Source organism: Scleropages formosus, chromosome 5 (genome assembly GCF_900964775.1).
Source record: "Scleropages formosus chromosome 5, fSclFor1.1, whole genome shotgun sequence".
NCBI classification, from domain to species: Eukaryota; Metazoa; Chordata; class Actinopteri; order Osteoglossiformes; family Osteoglossidae; genus Scleropages; species Scleropages formosus.
This window is the reverse complement of record NC_041810.1, coordinates 25296708-25318036: the sequence shown is the minus strand read 5'-3', so window position 1 is coordinate 25318036 and position 21329 is coordinate 25296708. Positions and strand designations below refer to the sequence as shown.

General features: G+C 49.0%; 1 protein-coding gene and 1 long non-coding RNA gene across 2 annotated transcripts; one reads left to right on the top strand and one right to left on the bottom strand.

The window, feature by feature from the left end:
- Positions 1–89: 89 nt before the first annotated feature.
- On the top strand, positions 90–21029 carry LOC108942137 (uncharacterized). Its single transcript, XR_001966689.1, has 3 exons — positions 90–165; positions 19686–19849; positions 20674–21029. It is a non-coding gene; the product is annotated as an uncharacterized LOC108942137 (long non-coding RNA).
- Positions 8140–17678, bottom strand: ehf (ets homologous factor). Its single transcript, XM_018765271.2, has 9 exons — positions 17437–17678; positions 11905–12033; positions 11363–11629; positions 10520–10573; positions 9917–9979; positions 9748–9816; positions 9608–9658; positions 9212–9407; positions 8140–8687 (listed from the first exon to the last, which is right to left on the bottom strand). Exons 2-9 carry the CDS (start codon positions 11999–12001, stop codon positions 8588–8590), a joined length of 897 nt encoding a protein of 298 aa, XP_018620787.1. The 5' UTR covers positions 12002–12033; positions 17437–17678; the 3' UTR covers positions 8140–8587.
- Positions 21030–21329: the final 300 nt, after the last annotated feature.

Genomic DNA, 21329 nt, shown 5'->3' with positions numbered 1-21329 from the left:
ATTATTATATATTTGATATTCTAATTTGTTTTTGTGAATTTGATGTTTTGCAAAGGCAGTCATCTTTGATACAGGCAGTGGCTTGGTGAGAGGACCCCGAGGGTCCGTCAGTGTTTTTTTTTCTTCCAGTTAAGGACGTCAGTATTTAATGTTAAAGTGTGTGTGGTGAGTCGTTGCCGTCCCGAAAATCCCTGCTTTAGCGAAATGCATTGAAGTAGTGCCGTGTACAACATAAAGTCAGTGTGTTGGTTTTTATGTTGATGGGGGGGGGGGGGCACTGCTTCCTTCTGAAAAACTCTCTCCAACCCCCCCCCCCCCCCGCCCTGACCCTGCCATGGCTGGTTTGTTCACACACTTTTTTTCTTGTTCTTCATGAACTGGAAATAACTGAAATTGTTCTCCATACTAGGGGGTGCGGTGGCGCAGTGGATTGGACCGGGTCCTGCTCTCCGGTGGGTCTGGGGTTCGATTCCCGCTTGGGGTGCCTTGCAATGTACTGGTGTCCTGTCCTGGGTGTGTCCCCTCCCCCTCTGGCCTTACGCCCTGTGTTACCGGGTAGGCTCCGGTTCCCCGTGACCCCGTATGGGACGAACGGTTCAGACAATGTGTGTGTATGTGTTCTCCATACTTACAAGATTCAAGATGGGATGCCAGTCCATCTAATAGCTACTAGTGGAAGTAAATTGAGAGTGAGTGTGGCTGTGTAAGAGATCATTACCCTTATGGACTGGTGTACTGGGGTGTACCGTGCCTCAAGGCCCTATGCGACTGGGATAGACTCTGGATAATCTGATGGATGATCAAGACCCTCTTCTTCAAGAACTACTTTTCCATGAAATTGACCTTGAACGTTTTCACCGATGGCAGTTTGCTGACAAATTATTGAATGTTTTGAGCAGAAGTTCTTTAGTTTAGACCTGAACCTTGACGGTGCTGTAATTGCACGTCTAACAGGTCCTTGAACTTTTCCACTGGTGTTAAATAAACCCTCGGTGCAGTACCGCGGTGCCTTAGCCCCTGATTTGCATTGCTTATCTTTTACAGGCCTCTCCAGCAAACGGGATGTTGTGCAAACAGTGTAAACTCTTCTTTACGCTTACTATAAATAACCGCCTCCGCTGAAGTCCCTTTGATGAGTGGCCGGTGGGTGGCAGTAGTTACCGCGGAGACTTGCTGGGAAAACAAAAAAATGTCACTTGACAAGTTCATTCTGGAAAACGTTACGGGCGACAAAGTCTATGTGTGTGTGTGTGTGTACGTGTATGTACGTGCTCGTGGGCCCGGCAGTTGCCGCTTTGAAAGAACAAATGGAAACGATCAGTGTTTTGCCTCGACATCGTTAATATTCGCTCCCAGCCTTCCTTGCTGCCTTGTGCTTCCAGTGGAAGCGGAAAGAAGAGAGAGGCAGCAGATATGGGTGCTTTGCTGTCAGACAGTCGTGCTGTTTACACACGCAGCAAACAAGGCTCCTAGGAGGCCAAGGGAGATGATTTGTAGGCCTTTAGTGTTCGACTCCCCGCGGTTCCCACCCGCTGGGCTCCGGGTTCCGCTCCTGCCTCTCCTTCTGAAGACGAATTATGGAGCGGATCTCTCATGGGGGGGGTCCAGACCCGGGCCGTGAAGATAAAGTCAAACCGAAAGGAGACTGGGCGCGTGTTTGGTTTTCTCAACAGCAGTGCTGAATGTGCATCGTTCACGCTCCCCAGTGTGGAGAGGCGAGGTGGGTGAGGGGGTGCGGTTAAGGCAAGGGATGGGGTGTATGGGGAGGGATGGCTGGCTCTCACCCCCCATGCACTCTGTGTTACAGGTGTGTATGGCTTCTGACACCAGATACCACAAAGGGAGCTTTGAGCACTGGGCCGAAACGATAAGCGCTATTATTTTAAGGTCGTGATTCGGTATCTCCCTGGCGAACAATGGCCCTTGTGAGGAGCACCAGGCGATGTGACCGCTGCCAACACTTATCTTGCATCATTTTCCTCTTCCTGCCGCACAAACCTTTTATATCACTCTCTTCTCTTTTTAATATCTGAAGAAATCAGCTGTGCAAAGTGCTCTGGCCATTCAAATGGTAGCGCTGTCTTCCTGATGCGACAGATACGGAGCCATGTGTCATGCATGTATGTCGAGATGTGTACTGAGACCAGAGGTTTCAGGAGCACTGATTTGACTAAGTAGCCACCAGGCTCCTGATCTGCATCAAATCCCACTACAAACTGCTTCATCTGTAGCTCTGTTTGTATTAACATTTAACATTTACAGTATATATGATATACTAGTAGATATACTCACACACATACTGTATATCAAGTTCTTCTGCTGCCCAGACAACACTTTCTGTGCTTCCGATCAGTCTAGATTATTCACATGCACTTTTTCATAAATCCTTTTTTTGGATTTATGGCCTCATAATCTGCTTGGCGAGCAGAGCCCTGAAAGGAGACTAGTTTACCGCTGCAAGGCCACGAGTGGCACCCTGGTGGCGCTGTGGTTGAAGAGTGACACTTGTGACCTGAAGGTTACCGGTGTCAGAGATGCTGCTCTTGTTCAAACTGCTCCGGACGAATGAATCATAAGAGGATCACGGGTACAACTGTCATGGAAATTGTAATTTGGGATCAGTGATATAGTAATAAGAGCTGAGCAGGTGGCTCAAGCAGCACTGCGTGCCGACTAATGCTGGGCAGCGAGACGTATTTATGAAATATAAAACAACAATGGTACACGACACCATTTTTTTGCACTGTGGGGTGCTGGTGGAGCTCCAGCTGCCACAGCTCACACGCATACATGTGTCCGGTGTGCCCCAGAGTGTGTATAGGCATTCGCTGCCCTGTGACTGGCCCCGGGGGGGGGTTCAGTGATAACGTGAACGAGAGTACAGAGAGTGACACCAAGAGTGACCGGTGGCGCATTGGATCTGTGCCCGGCCGCAGGCTGAAACAGGATGCTGCCGCGGAGGATCCTTCTGGATGACACATTCCCCCTGCCGCTTCTGCCCAGCCAGTGTGTGGGAGTGTGGCAGGACCTGCGGTGTGGTTTGCAACCGGTTTGAGGGTAGGGGGGTGGGGTGAGACACTCGCCGGGCCAGTTTGTCCACCCCAAAGATTCTACCTCGTTCCTGTTTACCCAAAACGCTGTGCTGAGTTATCAACCAATGGCATTTTGAACCTCTGTGGTCCATAGCACAGGTCTGCCCCCCCATGCCCCCACTGGGCCATCGCCTTCCCATAAATTAGTTCTACTTATGTTTCTGATTATTTTACTAATTAGTATATATATGTGCTCAATTTATAGTGGATGTGATAGCAAATATGTTCATAGTTTCACACACACATATACACATACACACATTTATAAATTTTTTTAGTTTTTGCTCCATCCCATCATTGTTTTGTGTGTGCTGCTGTAGCACATACAGTTTCCCCAGGATTAATGCAGTATTCATTCATTCATTCATTCATTCATTCATTCAACAGTTTCATATGAGTTCCCAACAAGCTGCCGGGGCTCTGAATGCTGTTGCTTCATGTTTATCCCGAACAAGGGAACTACTTTTCTGTTATTATATTCTTTGTTACAATGACTACTGAAGTGACTGGGAAGCACAGGTCTCTCACAGCTACTGTGCTGTGTTTTTGGGTGCAGCTGCTAGTTCAGCTCAGTCTGTGTAGTGTTTGGTTGCTCTCCTGGTGTTTGTGTGAGTTTCAGCCACATGCTCTGGTTTCCTCCCACAGTTCAGAGACATGCGTTTTAGGTGCACTGGTGACTCTAAACTACTTTGTTATGTGTGTGTGTGTAAAATTTCCCCATGGTGTCCTGTTCTGAGTTTAGCCCATCTCACATTGCAACAAGCGGTCATTGGTCATGGGTGGATGTGCTAAAATGATGAAACAGAAACACACCAAATGCCAGTGTTATAACTGGAGTGTAAGCAGCAGTCGGTGTCCAACACTGTAGTCATCAGTGTTCTAATGTGAAACCAGAGTAACGCTGCAAACATGACAGTGAGGAGACTGCCCAAATGACAGCGAATGCTCCGACACCAAACAGTATGTCGTACCAACTGCAGAATTACCACGCTGCTTTGGGAACCGAGAAGGCGTGGCAGTGGAGGTGTGAGCAGATGCCCCGCTGGTCCTTGCGACACGGCTAGGGTCCGTTAGGGAAATGAGCCTCCCGCCAGGAGCATAGCCACCCACATCTGTTGACCTTATTTGCCTAACAGCCCAGTAATCTGTCCATCGAAGGGTCTTGCCCCGCTGGAATTTACCTACGCCTTGCATAGAGCCACCACTGGCTTCTGCATCACATTGATTTGAGTTGTGATTTCGGGGACGCGGCCCCGCTGCCCCCCAGCGCTGAAGGTAGGAGAGCGGCTCCTCCATTTGCCCTGGTTTGCATGGAGACCTGATGTACCTGCGATACTACATAATTTATGAGCAACAACTCAGAAGGGCAGGTGGTGTCATGGGCCGTTCAGAAGGTTCTGGTTGCAAATCCTCCTTCTGCAGTACCCATGGTCAAGGTACTTACCCTGAATGGGTGCAGTAAAAATTATCCAGCTGTATAAATCGGTGTAACTTGGTATTAATAGATTTACATTTGCTCATTTATCTGACATTTATCTTTTCTCCAACGCGACTTACAATGTTAAACTAATTAAAATTATTTACTTGTTTATACAGCTGGATGTTTGACCCTCTTCCCCACTCGTTGTGTCACTGTGGCATCAGGACCTCATGGCATGGATGACCAGTGACTTGGTGACCATTATCATTAGCTTTGTGTCTGAAAAACCACATCCTCCAGTGTGCTCTTGAAATATACACCCTTTATTTGGTTTATAGCATGTTTCACAATTATTACACACCCTTCTACAGCGTAGACTTCACAGACATCTCTGAGAGCTGCTTGAAAACGTTCTCTGTGTTTGCTGAGGCAACACGGTCCGAATATAAAGAGGGACTCCAGGCTGAAATTGGCAGTTGTGGTTCTGCTGGCATGAGCTGACATTGTGGTCATTATTTCTAGACTGAGCAATGGACTCGAACCTGGGCTGCTTCGTGTTAAAGTAAAAATAATTCACACCTTTTCATGTCTACATAATTTTTTGGTCTCTTTTTGTGACTGATGGACTTCTGGGACCCTGTGTGACAGACTTGTCCAACCAGGACCACAGTATCTGAGACCCATGTCTCTAAATTCCTCCTGTAACTGTGGCTGTCCTGTCATCTCTGTTACTCCACTCCATCTCTTCGATCATCTCTTCATCTCTTTCCAACCATGTCTCACCAATAATCCCTCTCCTTCTTCTGCACCCATTGTTATCTTCCACTGTAACTTAAGATCTCTCTCGCCTTCCTGCCTTGTCTCTGCCATGCTGTCTGCTCTCCCTTCTGCTGCACAATTCTCTGATCTATCAACAGACAGTGCTACTAACATTTTCCTCTCTGCTCTATCTTCCTCTCTTTACTCTCTCTGTCCACTATCTTCTAGACCAGCACGCCCCAATACCACCCCATGACTGTCTGATACATTACGTACTAACAGGACCAAACTCTGGGCTGCAGAGCATCGATGGCATAAATCCAGGACTCGTACAGACCTGGATGTCTACAAATAACTTTGTTACTTTTCACTCTGCTGTCTTCTCAGCTAAAACAACCTTCTTCCATAACAAAATAGTCTGCAACTAAAAAACCACACAGACTCTTCGCCATCTTCTCATCCCTACAGTGTCCTCCGTCGCCCCCTCCTCCTTCTTCTCTCACTGCTAATGACTTTGCTTTGTTTTTCAGAGACAAAGCCAACACGATCACGGACAAGTTCTTGGCATTATCCTGCCCTGTTCGCCCTGGACTTCCCTGCAAAGACCTGCTCTCAGAATTCAAGACACTCTCAGAATCTGAAGTCTCTGACCTCCTGATATTACACCGACCCACCACCTGCTCACTAGATCTGAGCCCATCCTCACTCCTACAGACCATCTCCCCGCAACTCTCCCCCTGCATTGCTAAGATCGTCAACTCCTCGCTTCCCATCTGTCTTCGAAACTGCTCTCATTTTACCTCTGGTAAAGAAACCCCCTCCTCCTTTCTGTCTAGAGCTGTAGAACGAGCAGCCTGTGATCAACTTTCTGAATTCCTCACCCGGGACCATCTTCTCAATGGATATCAGTCTGGATTCAAAGTTAGTCATTCCATAGGGACGGCACCTCTGGCGGTGTCTGATGCTCTCCAGTCGGCCAGAGCGGGCTCCCTCTCCTTGGTCCTCATCTTCCTTGACCTGTCTGCAGCGTTCGACACTCTCAGTTACCAGATTCTACTTTTCTCTTTTAGTCAGGTTGGGATCAAAGGAACAGCACTAACATGGTTTGAAACCTACCTATCTGACAGATCCTGTCAAGTAGTCTGGCAGGGCTCCCATTCTTCTCCTCTGCCTCCCTCAACTGGTGTCCCGCAGGGCTAGGTATTGGGTCCTCTGCTCTTCTTGATCTACACCTCCTCCCTCGGCCCTGTCATTGCCTCCCATGGATTCAAATACCACTGCTACACTGATGATACCTAGCTCTTCCTCTCCTTTCCACCTGGAGCATCAGACATTTCCGCACGCATTGCTGCCTACCTGTCAGATATCTCTGCATAGATGTCTGATGACCACCTACAACTCAACCTCTCCAAAACAGAGATCGTACACCTCCCAGCTGTCCTGTCTTCCGGTCATGATTTCTCGATCAAACTGGACAACTCACTCATTTTGCCTGCCTCCTTGGCTAAGAGTCTTGGAGTGATGATTGACTCAAGTCTATCTTTCTCTCAGCACATCAAAGCCACAACCTGGATCTGCAGATGCATCCTGCATAACATCCGCAGGATCTGTCCTTACCTCACAACAGACTCTTCGCAACTACTTGTCCAGGCCATGACGACATCCTGTCTGGACTACTGCAATGCTCTCTTGTCTGGCCTTCCTGCTACTTCCATCAAACCTCTACAGCCGATACAGAACGCTGCTGCCCGAGTTGTGTTTGACTTGCCGAAAGGTTCGCATCTATCTCCCCTACTTGTTTCTCTGCACTGGCTTCCCCTAGCTGCCCGGATCAAATTTAAGACCCTGGTTATGGCCTATAAAAGCATCAGTAGAACTGCACCCAACTATCTACAAGACTTGATCATTCGCTACACGCCAACCAGACTGCTACGCTCTTCCACATCTGCCCGCTTGGTGGTCCCGCGCATGAAAGGTAAAGCGTGGAGGTTCTCGGTTCTGGCTCCGTTTTGGTGGAACGACCTCCCCCTCTCACTCAGAACTGCTGAAACTCTGTCCACATTTAAAAAAGGTCTTAAAACTCATCTCTTCTGGACTCTCATTGCCCATGATCTCTTAAGTTTATGTAAGGTATAATTGTTCATGATTGTGCTCGCATCAATCCTTTACAGAGCCACTCCTCCAGTGTAACGTAAATGTTTATATGTATCTCAAAAAAAACCCTACTAGGAGGGTGATTAGGAATCAGCGACATTCTGGCAAAGTTTTAAGCAGCTACTTGTGTGATGAGCATTGGTGCATATGGTGAGGGAAACAAACTAACTGTACTTAAGAGTCACACATCTGCAGCTATGTCTCTTCCTCCTAATGTAATGCACAAATTGTGTTTTCTATGAGATGTGTGTCACTTTGGAGAAAAGCGTCTGCTGAATGAATAAATGTAAGTGTAACTGGTAATTGAAAACCAGAGCAAAGTCCAAGTCCCTCCCCACCCATCTTTGTGTTTGTGTGTCTAGCATGGACTCTGGATTTTTCAGCTCAGCATCTGAGTATCTCGACAGCAAGCTGCTGTCTTCGAGACGAAGTCCTCTGCTCCTGTTGCCCTTGTCCCGACCTTGTTCCCAGTTCAACCATCAAAGTGTCCAGCTCTGTTTGCTACATTTCCTCTCATCTCATGAACAAGCGTAGACCGGTCTACATGACCACAGACAGAAATAAACATAACACAAGTGGAGCTTAGGCTCTCAAACACAAATATTTTAATTGACCCTTAATTCAATAGATTTTATTTTCATTTATTTATCTGTTTCTACACTAAGCTGCTTACATTGATTTACCTATTTATACAGCAGGGTAATTTTTACCGTATCACATTCAGGATAAGCACCTTGATCAAGGGTACTACAGCAGGAGGTGTGATTTGACCCAGGGTCCTTCGAGTGGAAGGAAGCAGCTCTGATCACTGTGCCCCCTGGTGCCTCCACAGCAGAATGGAGGCGTAAGCCGTGAATGTGAATATGTTTTGGTGGAGCGTGCCAACCACCAGACCCTTATGTCTGCAGGAGCGATGTGCATGTTCTTCGTCCCGCTCCACGACCTCCTTTGTCAACAGAAGTAACAAAACAAAAGAAGCAAACAGACGTTCATAGTTTTTGTTTTCCAGAGACGGTTGGTTCAAAGCAAAGATACAAAAACGAGAGTGATAATAAAAGATGCTCCAGTCTTTTTTTTTCCCAGTAACAGATGCGGTGCTGTGAAGAGCTGCTTTTTCCTCAGTGCTTCTGCAAACAGTGGCAGGATGTGGGGTTCAAACCCCTCACTTGTCGGACTCCCTCCAGCCCCTGGCATTTCGACCGAACTTGTAGACCAGTCTGCGTCCGTCCACCCGCTCCAGGATCTCTCGCTTGTAGTAGTACCTGCGGAGGGGGACATTGGGAAGGTCAGAGGTCAGCAGATGTATGACGGCACCAGAGAGCACATTCCTCTTACATTTTGCAGTTGCCAGAAGTATCCTGAGGGCATTATTACGACACACATTCGTGTGTCTCATATGTTTGGACCATCAGGTCAGGGCAGGCGACGTGAGAAAGTAAGGCAGTCCAGTAGACAAACGAGATAACAGTAAACACCCCAATTTGCAAGGAATAATGGAGAATATTACAAATTAATACATTTTTACATATGGAACAGACATTATCAACAGTTTATTATCAATGATCAGTTGTCCAGTTCGGGGTGGCAGTGGTCCAGCGTCTGTCCTGCACACGTAGGATATGAGGCAGGATACACCTGGGACTGGATGCCAGTCCATCACAGGGCAATCACGCACAGCAACGGGCAATGTAGAGTCACCATTTCAACTGAAACACACATCTTTGGATGTTTTTTTCTGAGCAACCTTGTGAGCGCTCACAGCAGGAGCGGGCTGCGATCCCGGTACCTCATGGCGCGGCTCAGCTTCTCGTAGGTCATGCTGCTGTTATTCTTCTTCTTGCCCCACAGCTGGGCCACGGCCTCTGACTTGAGGAAGCGAAAGATGCCCTCGGCACGGTCCTCCCACTTAATGAGGCCCGGGTTCCGCTCCGGGTGCAGGAGGATGTCGCGGATGAATTCCCAGAGGTGCGTCCCACGGGGGTCTGGTCCCGATGGGTGGAGATTGGGGAGAAGCCAGTCAGACACTTTCATCTATGGTGCGGGTTGGTGTTTGCAGGCCACGTGGCCAAAGGGTGTGTTTCTAACTTCATTATCCCACATTAATAGGTCAAAGCGTGAGAGAGAGGTGCTGAAACACTGAGCTAGCGAGAGTGTGTGTGAGATGTGGAGCACGGGGACTCACTGTGTCTTTTGACGGGTGCGACTGGAGCACGGCTCTGTTGTCTCTTTGACTCTGAAAAGACAAGGGATTCTGAGACACCTAAAACCCGCTGCAGGGCTCAAAACGTCACCTAGACTATGATGTGCCCCAGAAGCCCTCACCTGGACTGGCGGGGATGGAGGAGATCCCAGTGGTAGTGGTTGGGAAGGACTGCTTCATATCGTACAGGTCTGTGGCCCAAAGGAAGAATGACAAAAGTGAAAATTTTCACAGTTTAAATATTCATTATATTTCAGACATTCATTTTCACGAGACCTCCCTGTGCGGTACCTGAAGGTGAAGTACTGTAGAAGTAGCTCTCCTCCTTAAACGGCAGCAAGGAGCAGGAAAATTCTGTTGAAACATTAGAGGGAACAAAATCAGAAGCATGGTGGCTGAAATGTCAGAACTGTTGCTAACTAAGGAGTAAAAATATTTCAGTGTTTTCAGATGCTGTCAGGCCTTTAGAATCCTCTGTGATTTTGTTAAGGTCAGAGCGGTGGAGGGATGTTCAGTCATTGCATGCGTTATTATTGCTGTGTGGAACTGTACTTTCTGTCGTGTGTGAACTGCGATAGGTGTACCAGGTGGTCTACTGGTTACAACTGTTGCCTTGCTGCTGAAGGGCCTGGGTTTGAATCCCCACAGTACCCCTAATCAAGTTATTTACCCTGAACTCATACAGTATAAAATTACCATGTTTCATAAGTGGGTAAATCTTTCTCAGTATCTTTGTGTGCTATCCAAACAGTGCAAGTCATCTTGAAGGAAAGTGAATTAATGTAAAGCGCTATTTTGTGCATGCATTCCTTTATGGCAAAATAGGTGTATGTGTGTGTGTGTGTGTGTGTGGGTGCGTGCGTGCGTGTGTGAGACAGAGAGTTCCACACTCACCTTCCACCTCTGTTTTAACCTCAGATGGCGTAAACATCTCTGCGGTGTACTGACCTGTCCACATGGTAAACAGACACGGTGAGAAACTGACGCTCACAAGAGCAAATCAAGAGACCAATATTTACATTTTATTAACTTGCTGCCATTTCTGCACTGAATCACATGGCCGTTGTGTGTCGAACAGGCACATTTGCTCCTGCGGTATCACAATTATGCAATAAATCTCTCTTGCAGCTGCTACCACTGGCATTTTTTACCGCCTTTTATGAATTATGGGTAAAGTGAACTTCCGGATTTACGCCACTTTCCTGCTGTTCAGCCTCCTATTACTGTAAGTTTCTTATTAATTATTATCAGTGATAAGCTATTTACTGCAGCCTGGTGATACACTGCATGGGTGCAGAGGTGCTGGGATGATAAACCATGTCAGTAAGAGGGACGCGTGACACGTGTGAGTGGTGCTGCGTGCACACGGTGCTAACTGGAGAGCTTTTCCATCAACTTCCTGCCTATTAATGAGTCGCAGCTGTTTGGGAACAACGTATCCAGCAACGGCAGCTCTGTGGGGGAGAAGGCAGGTTCTAGCACTGCTTCCTCCCTGCTGTTTTCCTCTGAGGGTCACACAGTTCATCAAACGGTGCCCATGTTGGCGGAGACATTTGAGCTCGCGCCCCCTGGTGGCTGGAACATACAACCGCTTGTGAAAAGACTGCTGGACTGAAGGTGCAGAAGTGGAAGATAATTAACCACTAAGCGTTTCTCAGCGAGGAGGCATTTTTAGGGATGCGAACACGTATCCTCTGTGGCATTTCTCTGCGACGTGCCCCCCTGCCCTGCACCCACCTGCCCCGCCGCTCCACTTGAGGTCTGTGAGGCTCTGGTAGAGCAGGGGTCCCACGGAGCCGGCAGCCCGCGTGAAGTCCTGGAAGCTCATGCTGCAGAGTTGGCGCCCGTCCATGTCGAAGTTGTGGAAGGGAATGCTGGTGGCGTCGATCTGGTGCATGTCCAGTGTCTGCTGCAGCCACTCCCACACCTGGAACTTGGACCAGAACTGGGGCGGCGTCTCCTGGGTCCAGAGGCGACCCGTGTAGCCTGGAGCCATGGTGCTCACTGGGGGGCAAGACAAGGCAGTCATTATTGACTCACAGGCCCAAATAGCTCTTCAAGTCACTGTGGACTGTAGTATTAAGGGCCCTGGGGCTGCAACCAGATAGTTTTTGGTTCTGAGTGGCTTTTCTGTCTTTTTGCTGGTTATATGACGGCAAATACAAATACATTTGCTGATTTGGGGATGTATAGGAACCCCACTGGTCAGTGATGTGGATGAGCAGTGGAACCAGTGTAGAGGGGGCGATGTTACAATGACTGGGAGTGGGGCCACACACCATCCGCACAGGTGTAGTGTGGGCTCCAGGTGGCTGGCAGCTGGCTGTTGGCACTGACTGAAGGCATACTCATGAGGCAGGTGTTGTGGCGCACCATGGTACACAGCTGGGGCAGCGGGCGACGCAGACCTGAAATGAGAAGAATTTGCTCTTGAGCGGCTCATCGCATGGAAACATATATATATATATCAGCTTATATATCATGAAATCATTGTATTAAACAAGGAAACGGAGGCATTCTGCATGCCATCTTTGCTCCGCACATGGGTCGCTGTCCAACGCAAACACACCAGCTTGAACCGGACTAACGGGCACGGCTCTGCTTTGCATACTTCAGAACGCAGCTGGCCATGGTTTGGAGGCAAGTTTACAAAGCTGTGCATAATTGATAACTTGCAAATGCGCAAAATCTTAATATATATCAAAAGGAGGTGCCAAGGTGCCTTCAACCATGTCATTGCTGACATTTGTCAGATGCTATCAGCTCTTCGGCTGAAAAAAACAGGGCAGCGTGTATGCGTTTTACGTGGATCGAGTTACAGGCCCGGGTTTGCACTGGAGAGCGCGGCCCTGTCCAAGGCGCTCGTCACCGTTCTTCTCCACCGATGTGCAATTATTTGCAGTTCTCCAGTACCTCATTTGTGTCTCTTATTATCACTCTTGACTATTTGTTTGCTTTGCCGTGTTTAACCACGGTAAACGTCTCAGACAACACATCCGGTTGGACTGGCAATGAGGTTACCTAGAAGACGGCACCTGCTTTCCTAGGAACACGTTCTCAGAAACTCCCGCAATCATGTTTCCATTGGTTTTTGAAACTGATGGAGCGAGAAGCAACTTGCCCGGCTTTGCAGGTTGCATTGGCTCGTCTACTCCCAGCTGTCACGTTTTGTGGGTCACATTTCCCCATCGTCTCCTCTGGCTTCGCCGTGTCACCAGTGAGTTGGATCATTGCAATTCATTCCTTAGGAGGAGGAAGCAGCGCGCGGGGGGAAACCCCAGCAGCCAGGGGGAAATGCAAAAATCATGCAGCTCACGGAATTTAAAAGTGGTATTCAAACCATGTCACTGGGCTGCTGTTGACGGCATCAGTTCCATTTTTACATGCACACTTTTAAACGATTCTATTTTTTGCTCTCATTTAGCTATTCTACTGATGAACTTTTAGTTTCATTTCATATACAGGTATTCACATGCACTGGGCTGAGTATAAGGACTGGCTGTAAAATATCAGCTTTGTGCAACTGCACATTCCAGTTGCGCTTGTTGTCAAAGGCCTACTCATCAACATAGTTTGCATATGATATTTAAATGAGTAGGACTCATCTGAAATGCACCACTGAAGAAAAAGCGACCGAACGTGTCCTGTAGCTCTGGGCTGTTTTGCTCTCATGCTTCTGCTGGATGCCTGGCGTTGCCACTCTGCGCCACTGAGGCCTGGCGAAGTGATGAAGTCCGCTCGGACGCGCTCTTTACTTTGCCCGCAAGACTCAACTCGGCGCCTATCTTGCCGCAGGAACACGCTGTGTTTTATGTTTCCCTTCAGTTTTGAGGGCGTGTTTTTCTCCACCTCGAACATGACTCGTATTGATTGTGACATGACTCACAACTGTTTTTTGGCTCGGGATCGATAGGTAAATATGGAAAAAGGCCGCGATGTATCACATTTTATTTCCTTGTTGATTGAGAAACATGGATGAAAATGTGCACCGATACACCTGAAGACCGGTGTCACGCCCGCACCCACCGGCTCAGCGACAGCCTCTGTGGCCGATTAGCACAACGCCGTATAAAGGCAGCACCATCACGGCAACGGGTGCAGAATCTCAACGCCCATCCTTTGGCTTGAGCATTCAGCGTCTTGTTTTCCCAGTACCCCATTCCCTGTTCAACGCTTCTCCTGGCTTTTTTGACCTCAGATTGTGTACCGGTTTCCTGAGTATTGCTGCGCCCTTTAAACGATGTTTGCACCTCGGAAGATCCACTCCTGTACCTGACCTCACTCTCTGATTGCTCCCATGTTTTGGCACTCAAACAACAGCACCCGAACTTGGGTCCAAATCCTACCTCTGGTCTCCTGTCCGCGACCGTGACAACCGGGCTATGTTGACCATAATGCTGTGACCGAGTTCTATCCATCTCCCCCAAGTTCCTTATCAAATGCCGCTGAGGAACATGAGCGCAGATCAATCGGTAACCGCATTCCGAACACAGGTGTGCGACCGGGTCGGTCCGGTTCCAGTTCTTGCTCACGAGTCGCTTGATTCGGCCTAACCGTCCTTTTCCGCCTCGGACATCTCCTCGGGCTCCTATTCCACAGCTTCTCTGCCGACATGTGCCAGCTCACACGCGCCTCGGCCACTCCTGTTGTTTGCTCGGGGTGCCGAGCTCGCCGCCCACTCCAAGGAAGTTTGGCATTTTCCGAACAGGCCATTTGAATCTGAATCATGCTCCAGATTTGAAGAAAACACATTTATCTCAGCACGCTGCTGTAAATCTCGAGCGGAATAATGTGCCCTCGGCGTGTAACTGTAATCAATCCCAGAGCCGGACACGACCCAATTAGCTCGATCGGCGCGTCACTGCATTAACCCGAGGAATCGATCGAGACGTTCGGCTAATTATCCGCGCGGGAGCTAAAAAATGGCTGACGGGGCAAACGATGGAACGAGGGAGGCAGATTCAGGCACGTGGACTAATAGGGCCGTGCCGGGGGCTTGTTGAGGTCCTGCTAACACACGTGTCCTCTGACTTCGGCGCTCCTTCATTCCGCTCGTGGCATCTCAACTGGGCCCGTGTCTGCGCCCAGGAAACCTGGCTTAGCGACATTAGCATCGGGGACACAGAGACGCTGCAGGCGTCGGGTTCATAGGGCAGCGTTTGTTGGTGGCCAACAGCCGACCCGGGATGGAGGGCAAAGCCAGCTAGCTTCAGAGCGCTCCGATAGACCGAGTAAACCTTAAAAAACATATTAGCAAGGGGAAATGATCCCTTTCACTCTTTCCTGCATTCGTTTCTAATTCTGAGTAGAAGAAAAAGCTGAACAGAAAATTTGATAAAATGAGAACATTTATTGTTCTCAAAGTCGTACAGTTGAGCGGAAGCTTTTTATATGCAGGCCATATTCGCTTCTGCAACTGTGTGAAATTCAATAAAGCTTCACGGATACAAGCAAAAGAAAAATAAAATAAGCTTTCAGGAGCAACTGTTTTCGGGAGCAGCATGCGACAAAGTAGATCCTCAGGTGTATGCAATGTGTTCTTCTACACTCTTCTAGAGCCAACAACTCGTGCGGTTATATGGGACGTATATGAGCTATATAATGTCCGATAGCAAACATATTCGTCGGGGTCCGAGATACACGGGACACCTACAGTGCCAGTCAAAAGTTTGAGTACATGCGCCGTAGACTCGTTTTTGTTCGCATTTGTTTTTTGGGGAAATGAGGTGCCGTGTCTTCCCGGCTCCCACAGATGATGGACACTTGTGTGTTACCTTGCTTTCACTCACTCGTCTGTCCAGCGTGTCCCATACAGGTGTTGTCCAGGCTGCTAGAGGTGTCTCTTTTCACTGATGCTCTGCGTGCAAACTGATTAGACCTGCCCCCACCGGAGCTGCATTTTCGTTCAAGTTGTCAGTCTGGAGTTTTTAATTTTCCTCTCCTCTGTTGCCAGTCAGCCACATAATCAACATTTAATCATCACGCTGTCACCTTAAAGACGTTTTGTCTTAGCTATATTTCATATACCTTTACTTACATACCTACCTGTCCTTCTTAAATCCCACAGAGTGACGTGACATGTGATTTGCGAAAGTTGATAAAGTTCCCTTATATGCCGCTGTGAAGTGCAGTGAACCTCTTTGCAGGGACTGCAGAAACTTTGCGGGCGAGTGCCAGTCATGAAGCACCACCTCTAGCCAACATTTGAATTTTTCCGGAGGAAGCCGTGGTAGCATGACAGCAAGAGAGGAGAGCTGTATGAAGATCGTTACGATGAGAGGAACCGTATTAACCTAGGCTGTATCAGCGTTCATGTGGCCGTTTTATAAGCAGGATGCAAAGCGGCTGGGTTATTTACAGCTGGAGGAGCAGGGAGGCAAAGTGTTTACGGGTGATGAGGGTCGGTGAAGTGCGGCAATAAAATCGTCAAAATTTTTTTTAATAAGCCGTTACAGTTTTGGCTTACTTTCCCTTAGCGAATGGAGACGCGCCATGTCGCAACCTGACGACCGAACCAATGATACCGCGCGGGTTCGATTGCAAAGGGCTGACCGGACTGCCAGCCCCCCCCCCCCGCTCTGGGGCTTTTTGCCCAAAACATATGATATGATGCAATGGCGAAAGCGTAGTGCACAAGGAGCCCACAGGGATCACGTTACCCAGGCCTTGGCTGGCGAACACCAGCAGAACGGGCTTGAGAAGTATAACCACCTGAGCCAGTCCGTGTTTGGGTGCGAGGAGACGCTGGAGCCACCGGAGTTTCCCCCCGCACCGATGTTCCGCAATGCCTGATCTTTGTAGGAGATAAATGCGGTGGCACCGGCAATCACACCTTTTCAACTGGCTGAGACGCACATACATTCACTTTTATTGTTACTATACACGTTTAGCTGGTGTCTTTGACTGAGGCAACTCAAAATTCGACACCTCTGTGCAGAAAACCAGCGTTACACACAGCAAAGGCAATTTAGAGTCACCAGTGCACCTGGAACACCTGTCTTTGGACTGTGTGAGGAAACCAGAGCACTCGGGGTTAGCCCACGCAAACACAGGGAGAACATGCAAACTCCGCACGGTCGGATTCGAACCCGTATCTTAACCTACTACCCAGGGGCAGAGAGGCACTGGTGCTACCCACTGTGCCACCTGTACTTGTCAGAAACACCTGCTCCGAGCAATACTGAAAATGCAGTATTATATTAAAAATATATATCATCATTCAGCCATAATGTTTGATGTAATTACTTTTTAAACTGATACCTCACAAAAGTACAAACATTTAAAGCGACAGTGCAATGCAGCACCACATAATTACAGAGTTTCTGCCTGGGTGCTTTACAGTTTAATGCTCTATTTCGCATAATATTCCATTTCCCTAATTGCAGGTGTTTTGCGACAAAGTCTATTAAAATACAGCTGAACTGAGATGGAGTTCATCACGGTAACTTTTTATTGCGGTTTCAGTTCAGGGTTTTCAATTCATTCAGACTGGTATGATTATAACAAAATGTAGTTTTGTGTTGCTCAAGGAAATGAGAGCGCAGATTGTCAGAGAGAGGACACTGGGTGGGGGCTGGGGGAAGGGATCGCAGGTGCGAAAATGTATGCCGCCTGGCAACGTGGAAGCATCCGCAGCAGCGACTACCCCGACTGCACCCAGTGGGACCCCTTTTGGCTCCAAGTCGGTCCCCGAGTGTCCCCTAGAGGGACCCCTTGAGAGGAAAAGCCCCCTAGGGGTCAGTGACCCCCCCCCCACCCCCTCAGCCATCCCGCCGCACACACCGAGCCCCACGACAGCTGCGTCTGCTTACCAGAGGCCCGGGGCTGGTCTGTCCAGGGGGAGAAGGTCTCGCTCGGGGACGCAGGTGAGTCCGGGCGATGATCGGTCCTGCTACAGCGTGTGAGTCAGGCCAGGTGTGTATGTGTGCGCGTGTGAGTGTGGGGGGTGTGGCAGCTGTCAAGTGTCTCTGCTGCACCTGAGCACAGTAAAACCCAGCTGCGCCTCTGCCACTCTAAAAGAAGGTGTCAGCGGGCGGACGGGTCCTGGCGGCTCCACCAATCCGGATTTTCTTACCTGCACTTCCTCCTTCGCCCACTGGATATCTGGACATGTTCATTTGCATGAGGGACGGAGCAGCAGGTGTACTCACTCTTTCTCTTTTACTCTCACTGCAATCTTTCACCTGGTGGCCTTTCACACACCGAAACACACACACATTATATATATAGAAATTTGTGATTATTTTGGGTTATGTATGTGTATGCATATACACGCAATACACCATACTGACCTGGACTGCTTGTCTCTTTCTGTCAGTGTGTGTGTGTGTGTGTGTGTGTGTATATGTGTATGTATATGTATATGTATTGGCTGCCTCTGAGAGAAGGAGAAACATGTGATGTCTGAATACCATATGGAAATCCAACTCTGTGAATGTGTTTGAAGGTAAAATCCCTAAAAAGACACGCACACACGTAAGGAATGCTGTTCCTGCTCCGTGCGCACGTGTCTGTCGGATCCCCAGAGTCGACTCCGTCGTTCCTCAAAACCCTCCTCCGCCCATGGAATGGACCAGGTGCCTCCTCTCTCGAGGCAAAATAATACAGATATTGTGATATTATTTTCTCTAGTTGCAGCCAAGCGGGAAAAAGCCACGTTCTGCCACTGTTCACATGACTCGCTGGGTTTTGCGAGGTTGGCATCGCACTTGGTCCTGCCTGTTGACTTCCTGCTTTGTGGTGTCAGGTGCCACAATTGATCCCCTGCAGCGACTCGGCCCCCATGGGCTCTTAGGACATGAAACATGTCGCAAACTGTGGGGCACAGGGACTCTTTTCACTCCCTGGAACTTCCTGCATTCTTTCTCTCGCTGCCAGCCGTTCTCGTTTTTCTCGTTCGCTAAAGCGGCGCTCAGGTCCAAATCAATCCAGGTAAACGGTAAAGAGAGGAACCGCAGGTGGTGCAGCACCCCCCAGAGCCCCACCCCCCAACCTGGTGGGCCACAGAGATGAACCCTTCACCACCCCCCTTTTACTACAACCTGCATGGTCTCCAACACAGCGTTCACATTTTAATGCATTTTTCTCTTCCTGTCCGTGCAGAATAAGAATACGCTGATCAACATTAAATGCGTTTACAGCACCGGACATGTTTTGTCTTATTTTGCTTTCAGCACTAAATAAACTCTTTGCATAACTTCAGAGAGACAGCTGGCCACAGTGTCACGGTAAGAGCTGCTGCCTTTGAACCCAGAAGGTTGCAGGTTTCAATCCCACCTTTAGCTGTAGCACCCTTCCACAAGGCACTTACCCTAAATTCCTCCAGTAAAATTACCCAGCTGTATAAATGGTAACTGATAAATGGATAAACGTGACTTGCGTGTAGCACTTGTTGTGATCACTGGGTGGCAGTAGAGCCTGCAGTCCAGGCCAGTTGGTGAAGGTGTGTTTGTCTGTCATCTGCTGAGCTTGAGTGATGTAGTGCAGACTGCCACACACACGCTTCTCACGTTGCAGAGATAATGCTGACGAAGGGGTCTGGTCTACTGCAGTGAAAGTGCACATTGTACAAACACTGCGCACCGGCACCCCTCTGAGCCGGACACTGCACCGGGATGGAATCCAGACCTTCTGCATCCTGGTCGGGAAGGAGGTTTCTCGTGACGGGTTACACGAAATGAGTACATGTGCACTCCTGACAGATTCTGTGCCCAATAACACTGATGAAAACTGATGAGAAATTAATAAATGACCTGTACATGTGACCGTACTGGTGACCATACTCACCCCGTGCTGCGACTGTGTTCCAATCTGGGTTCACAGCTTTGAGGTCCACAGCGGAAGGGGACTTTTTGGGGGCTTCCTTCTAATTTTGCCAATTTCCCCGACTGACACTTTGAAATCACGGAGGGGTTCCGGCCCGCAGCTCTGTCCAGGCGGTTAAGGCATCGCGCCAAAACGTCCTCGGCGGAATACGAATATGCGGTGAATACGAATGAGGGTCATAGTTTTGGCTGTATTTGTTTAATGTCCTTCATTTTTTCATGTTTTGTTTTTCAAGACCTTGACTTGCGGCGCCTGTGCAGACGGTTAGATTGCTTTTGTGGGCAATTCCACGCGCCGCCGACTGCGGACTCACACAGACGGTACAAATCGAGAGCCAGAGGAAGTGGCTGCCCGGCGCTTCTCCCTCCAGTTGCTGCATTTGCAAGCGACAAAGCAGAGGTTTGTGTGTTTCATTAATTTGGATTGTGGGTAATGAGGCTGGCTCTGTGTGCGTGTTTGTGTGTATGTGGCAGCGCTCATTATGGCTGAACGGTGCTGCTGAATTGTGTCGCGTGCCAAGACAATCCAAATTGAACGGGGCCACTTTGGGCGATTCTCCTTAATCAGCCTTCTTTGGAGGCGTTTGGAAATTTTCTCTGTTTCTGATTGTCCGAACTGAAGCCCCACCCCTGCAGGAAATGCGAGCGTGCGAACGTTCACCGTGGCGCCCCGTCGGAACGTGGAAACAGGTCGCATTGCGCAGCTGCCCTGGGGACGACGCCCACCATCCCCCTCGGGCATCTGAAGGAGCATGTGGGAAAGTGAACTTCTTCCTGTTTGCCCCTTGGGGTCCCGCCCCCACGGTGAGGGCGGAGCCAATCTTCCCCACTCAGTTAATGAGGCATCAGAACCGTCAGAACTGGGTGGCTGGAACAGGAAGGAGAAGAAAACCATGGCAGCCGAGTACCTTGTGTCGCATTACTGCACTAATACTGGCCTAAACTATGACTGTAGTGCACGTTTGTGCTTCTGTTTATAGCCATAATGATGTGCACCATCCCTCATGTCCAGCGCGGTAAAACTGGTCAACTGCAGTCATTTCAACAGGACCGTTTTGCCTTATTGCTGCAGCTGCTCACTATCAAAGTGGAGCCGCGGTTTAGCGTAGCGCCGACCCTCCTCTGTTTGTTTGCTGTGTTTGACGTAACGTAGAGCATGGGTTCTGTGCCGCATACACACTGACGCTCACTGACGCACACGTATCCTTGGTCTCTGTTGCACAGGTTTTCTACGAGCCAGTTTAAGAGCACCGCCAAACCCTGGGGATGTCGCACACCACAGCCGCGGCCCGCAGTTTGGCAGCGGACGAGATCTCTGCCTGTCCCACCCCCCCGGGTGACGAAAGATGCACGTCTGGAGCGAAGCAGCGGCCTTAACGAATGCGAACACATTCAACACTTCATGCCAATTACAGTCATGAAATTCCTCATTCAAACCATCTATTAATTGTAGGCTTATCATGCCTATTAGTGTCGTCCTTAATATTCCGTATTTTGATTAGCATATGATCCGCTGGAAAAAGCCGTTTTATTAGAGCCAATTATAATGATGAATGAAGATTTCTCTGCCAAAATTACAATTTTGTGTGTTTTTCTTTCTTTTTTTTGTGCAGTATGAACAATGGCCCGGTAATTACGCTAACGAAGGAAGTAACGTGAGCTCGAATTTATCCGCGCTGTTTCATGGATCGCATGTTTGTCCTGGTGGCGGAACGAGTGGCGAGAGCCGCAGCGCAGCGATCAATAGGAACTCAGTATCGGCTATTGATGGAAGGTCGACGCAAGAAACTGGACGGGGAACCAACTGTCGGCCTTTTTCCAGTCGTTCCTTGAGTGCCGCGGGACCCGCTCTGCACGGTCGTGCCCCTAGGGGTCACTGT

Excerpts from the sequence above, each read along its gene's own strand:
- ehf (XM_018765271.2), bottom strand. The coding sequence starts at position 12,001 with ATGGTGCGCCACAACACCTGCCTCATGAGTATGCCTTCAGTCAGTGCC. Across the intron at positions 9,817-9,916 it reads CTACAGTACTTCACCTTCAG|ACCTGTACGATATGAAGCAG; the intron begins GTACCGCACAGG and ends TTTGGGCCACAG. Across the intron at positions 9,408-9,607 it reads CGCACCCGTCAAAAGACACA|ACCCCCGTGGGACGCACCTC; the intron begins GTGAGTCCCCGT and ends CATCGGGACCAG.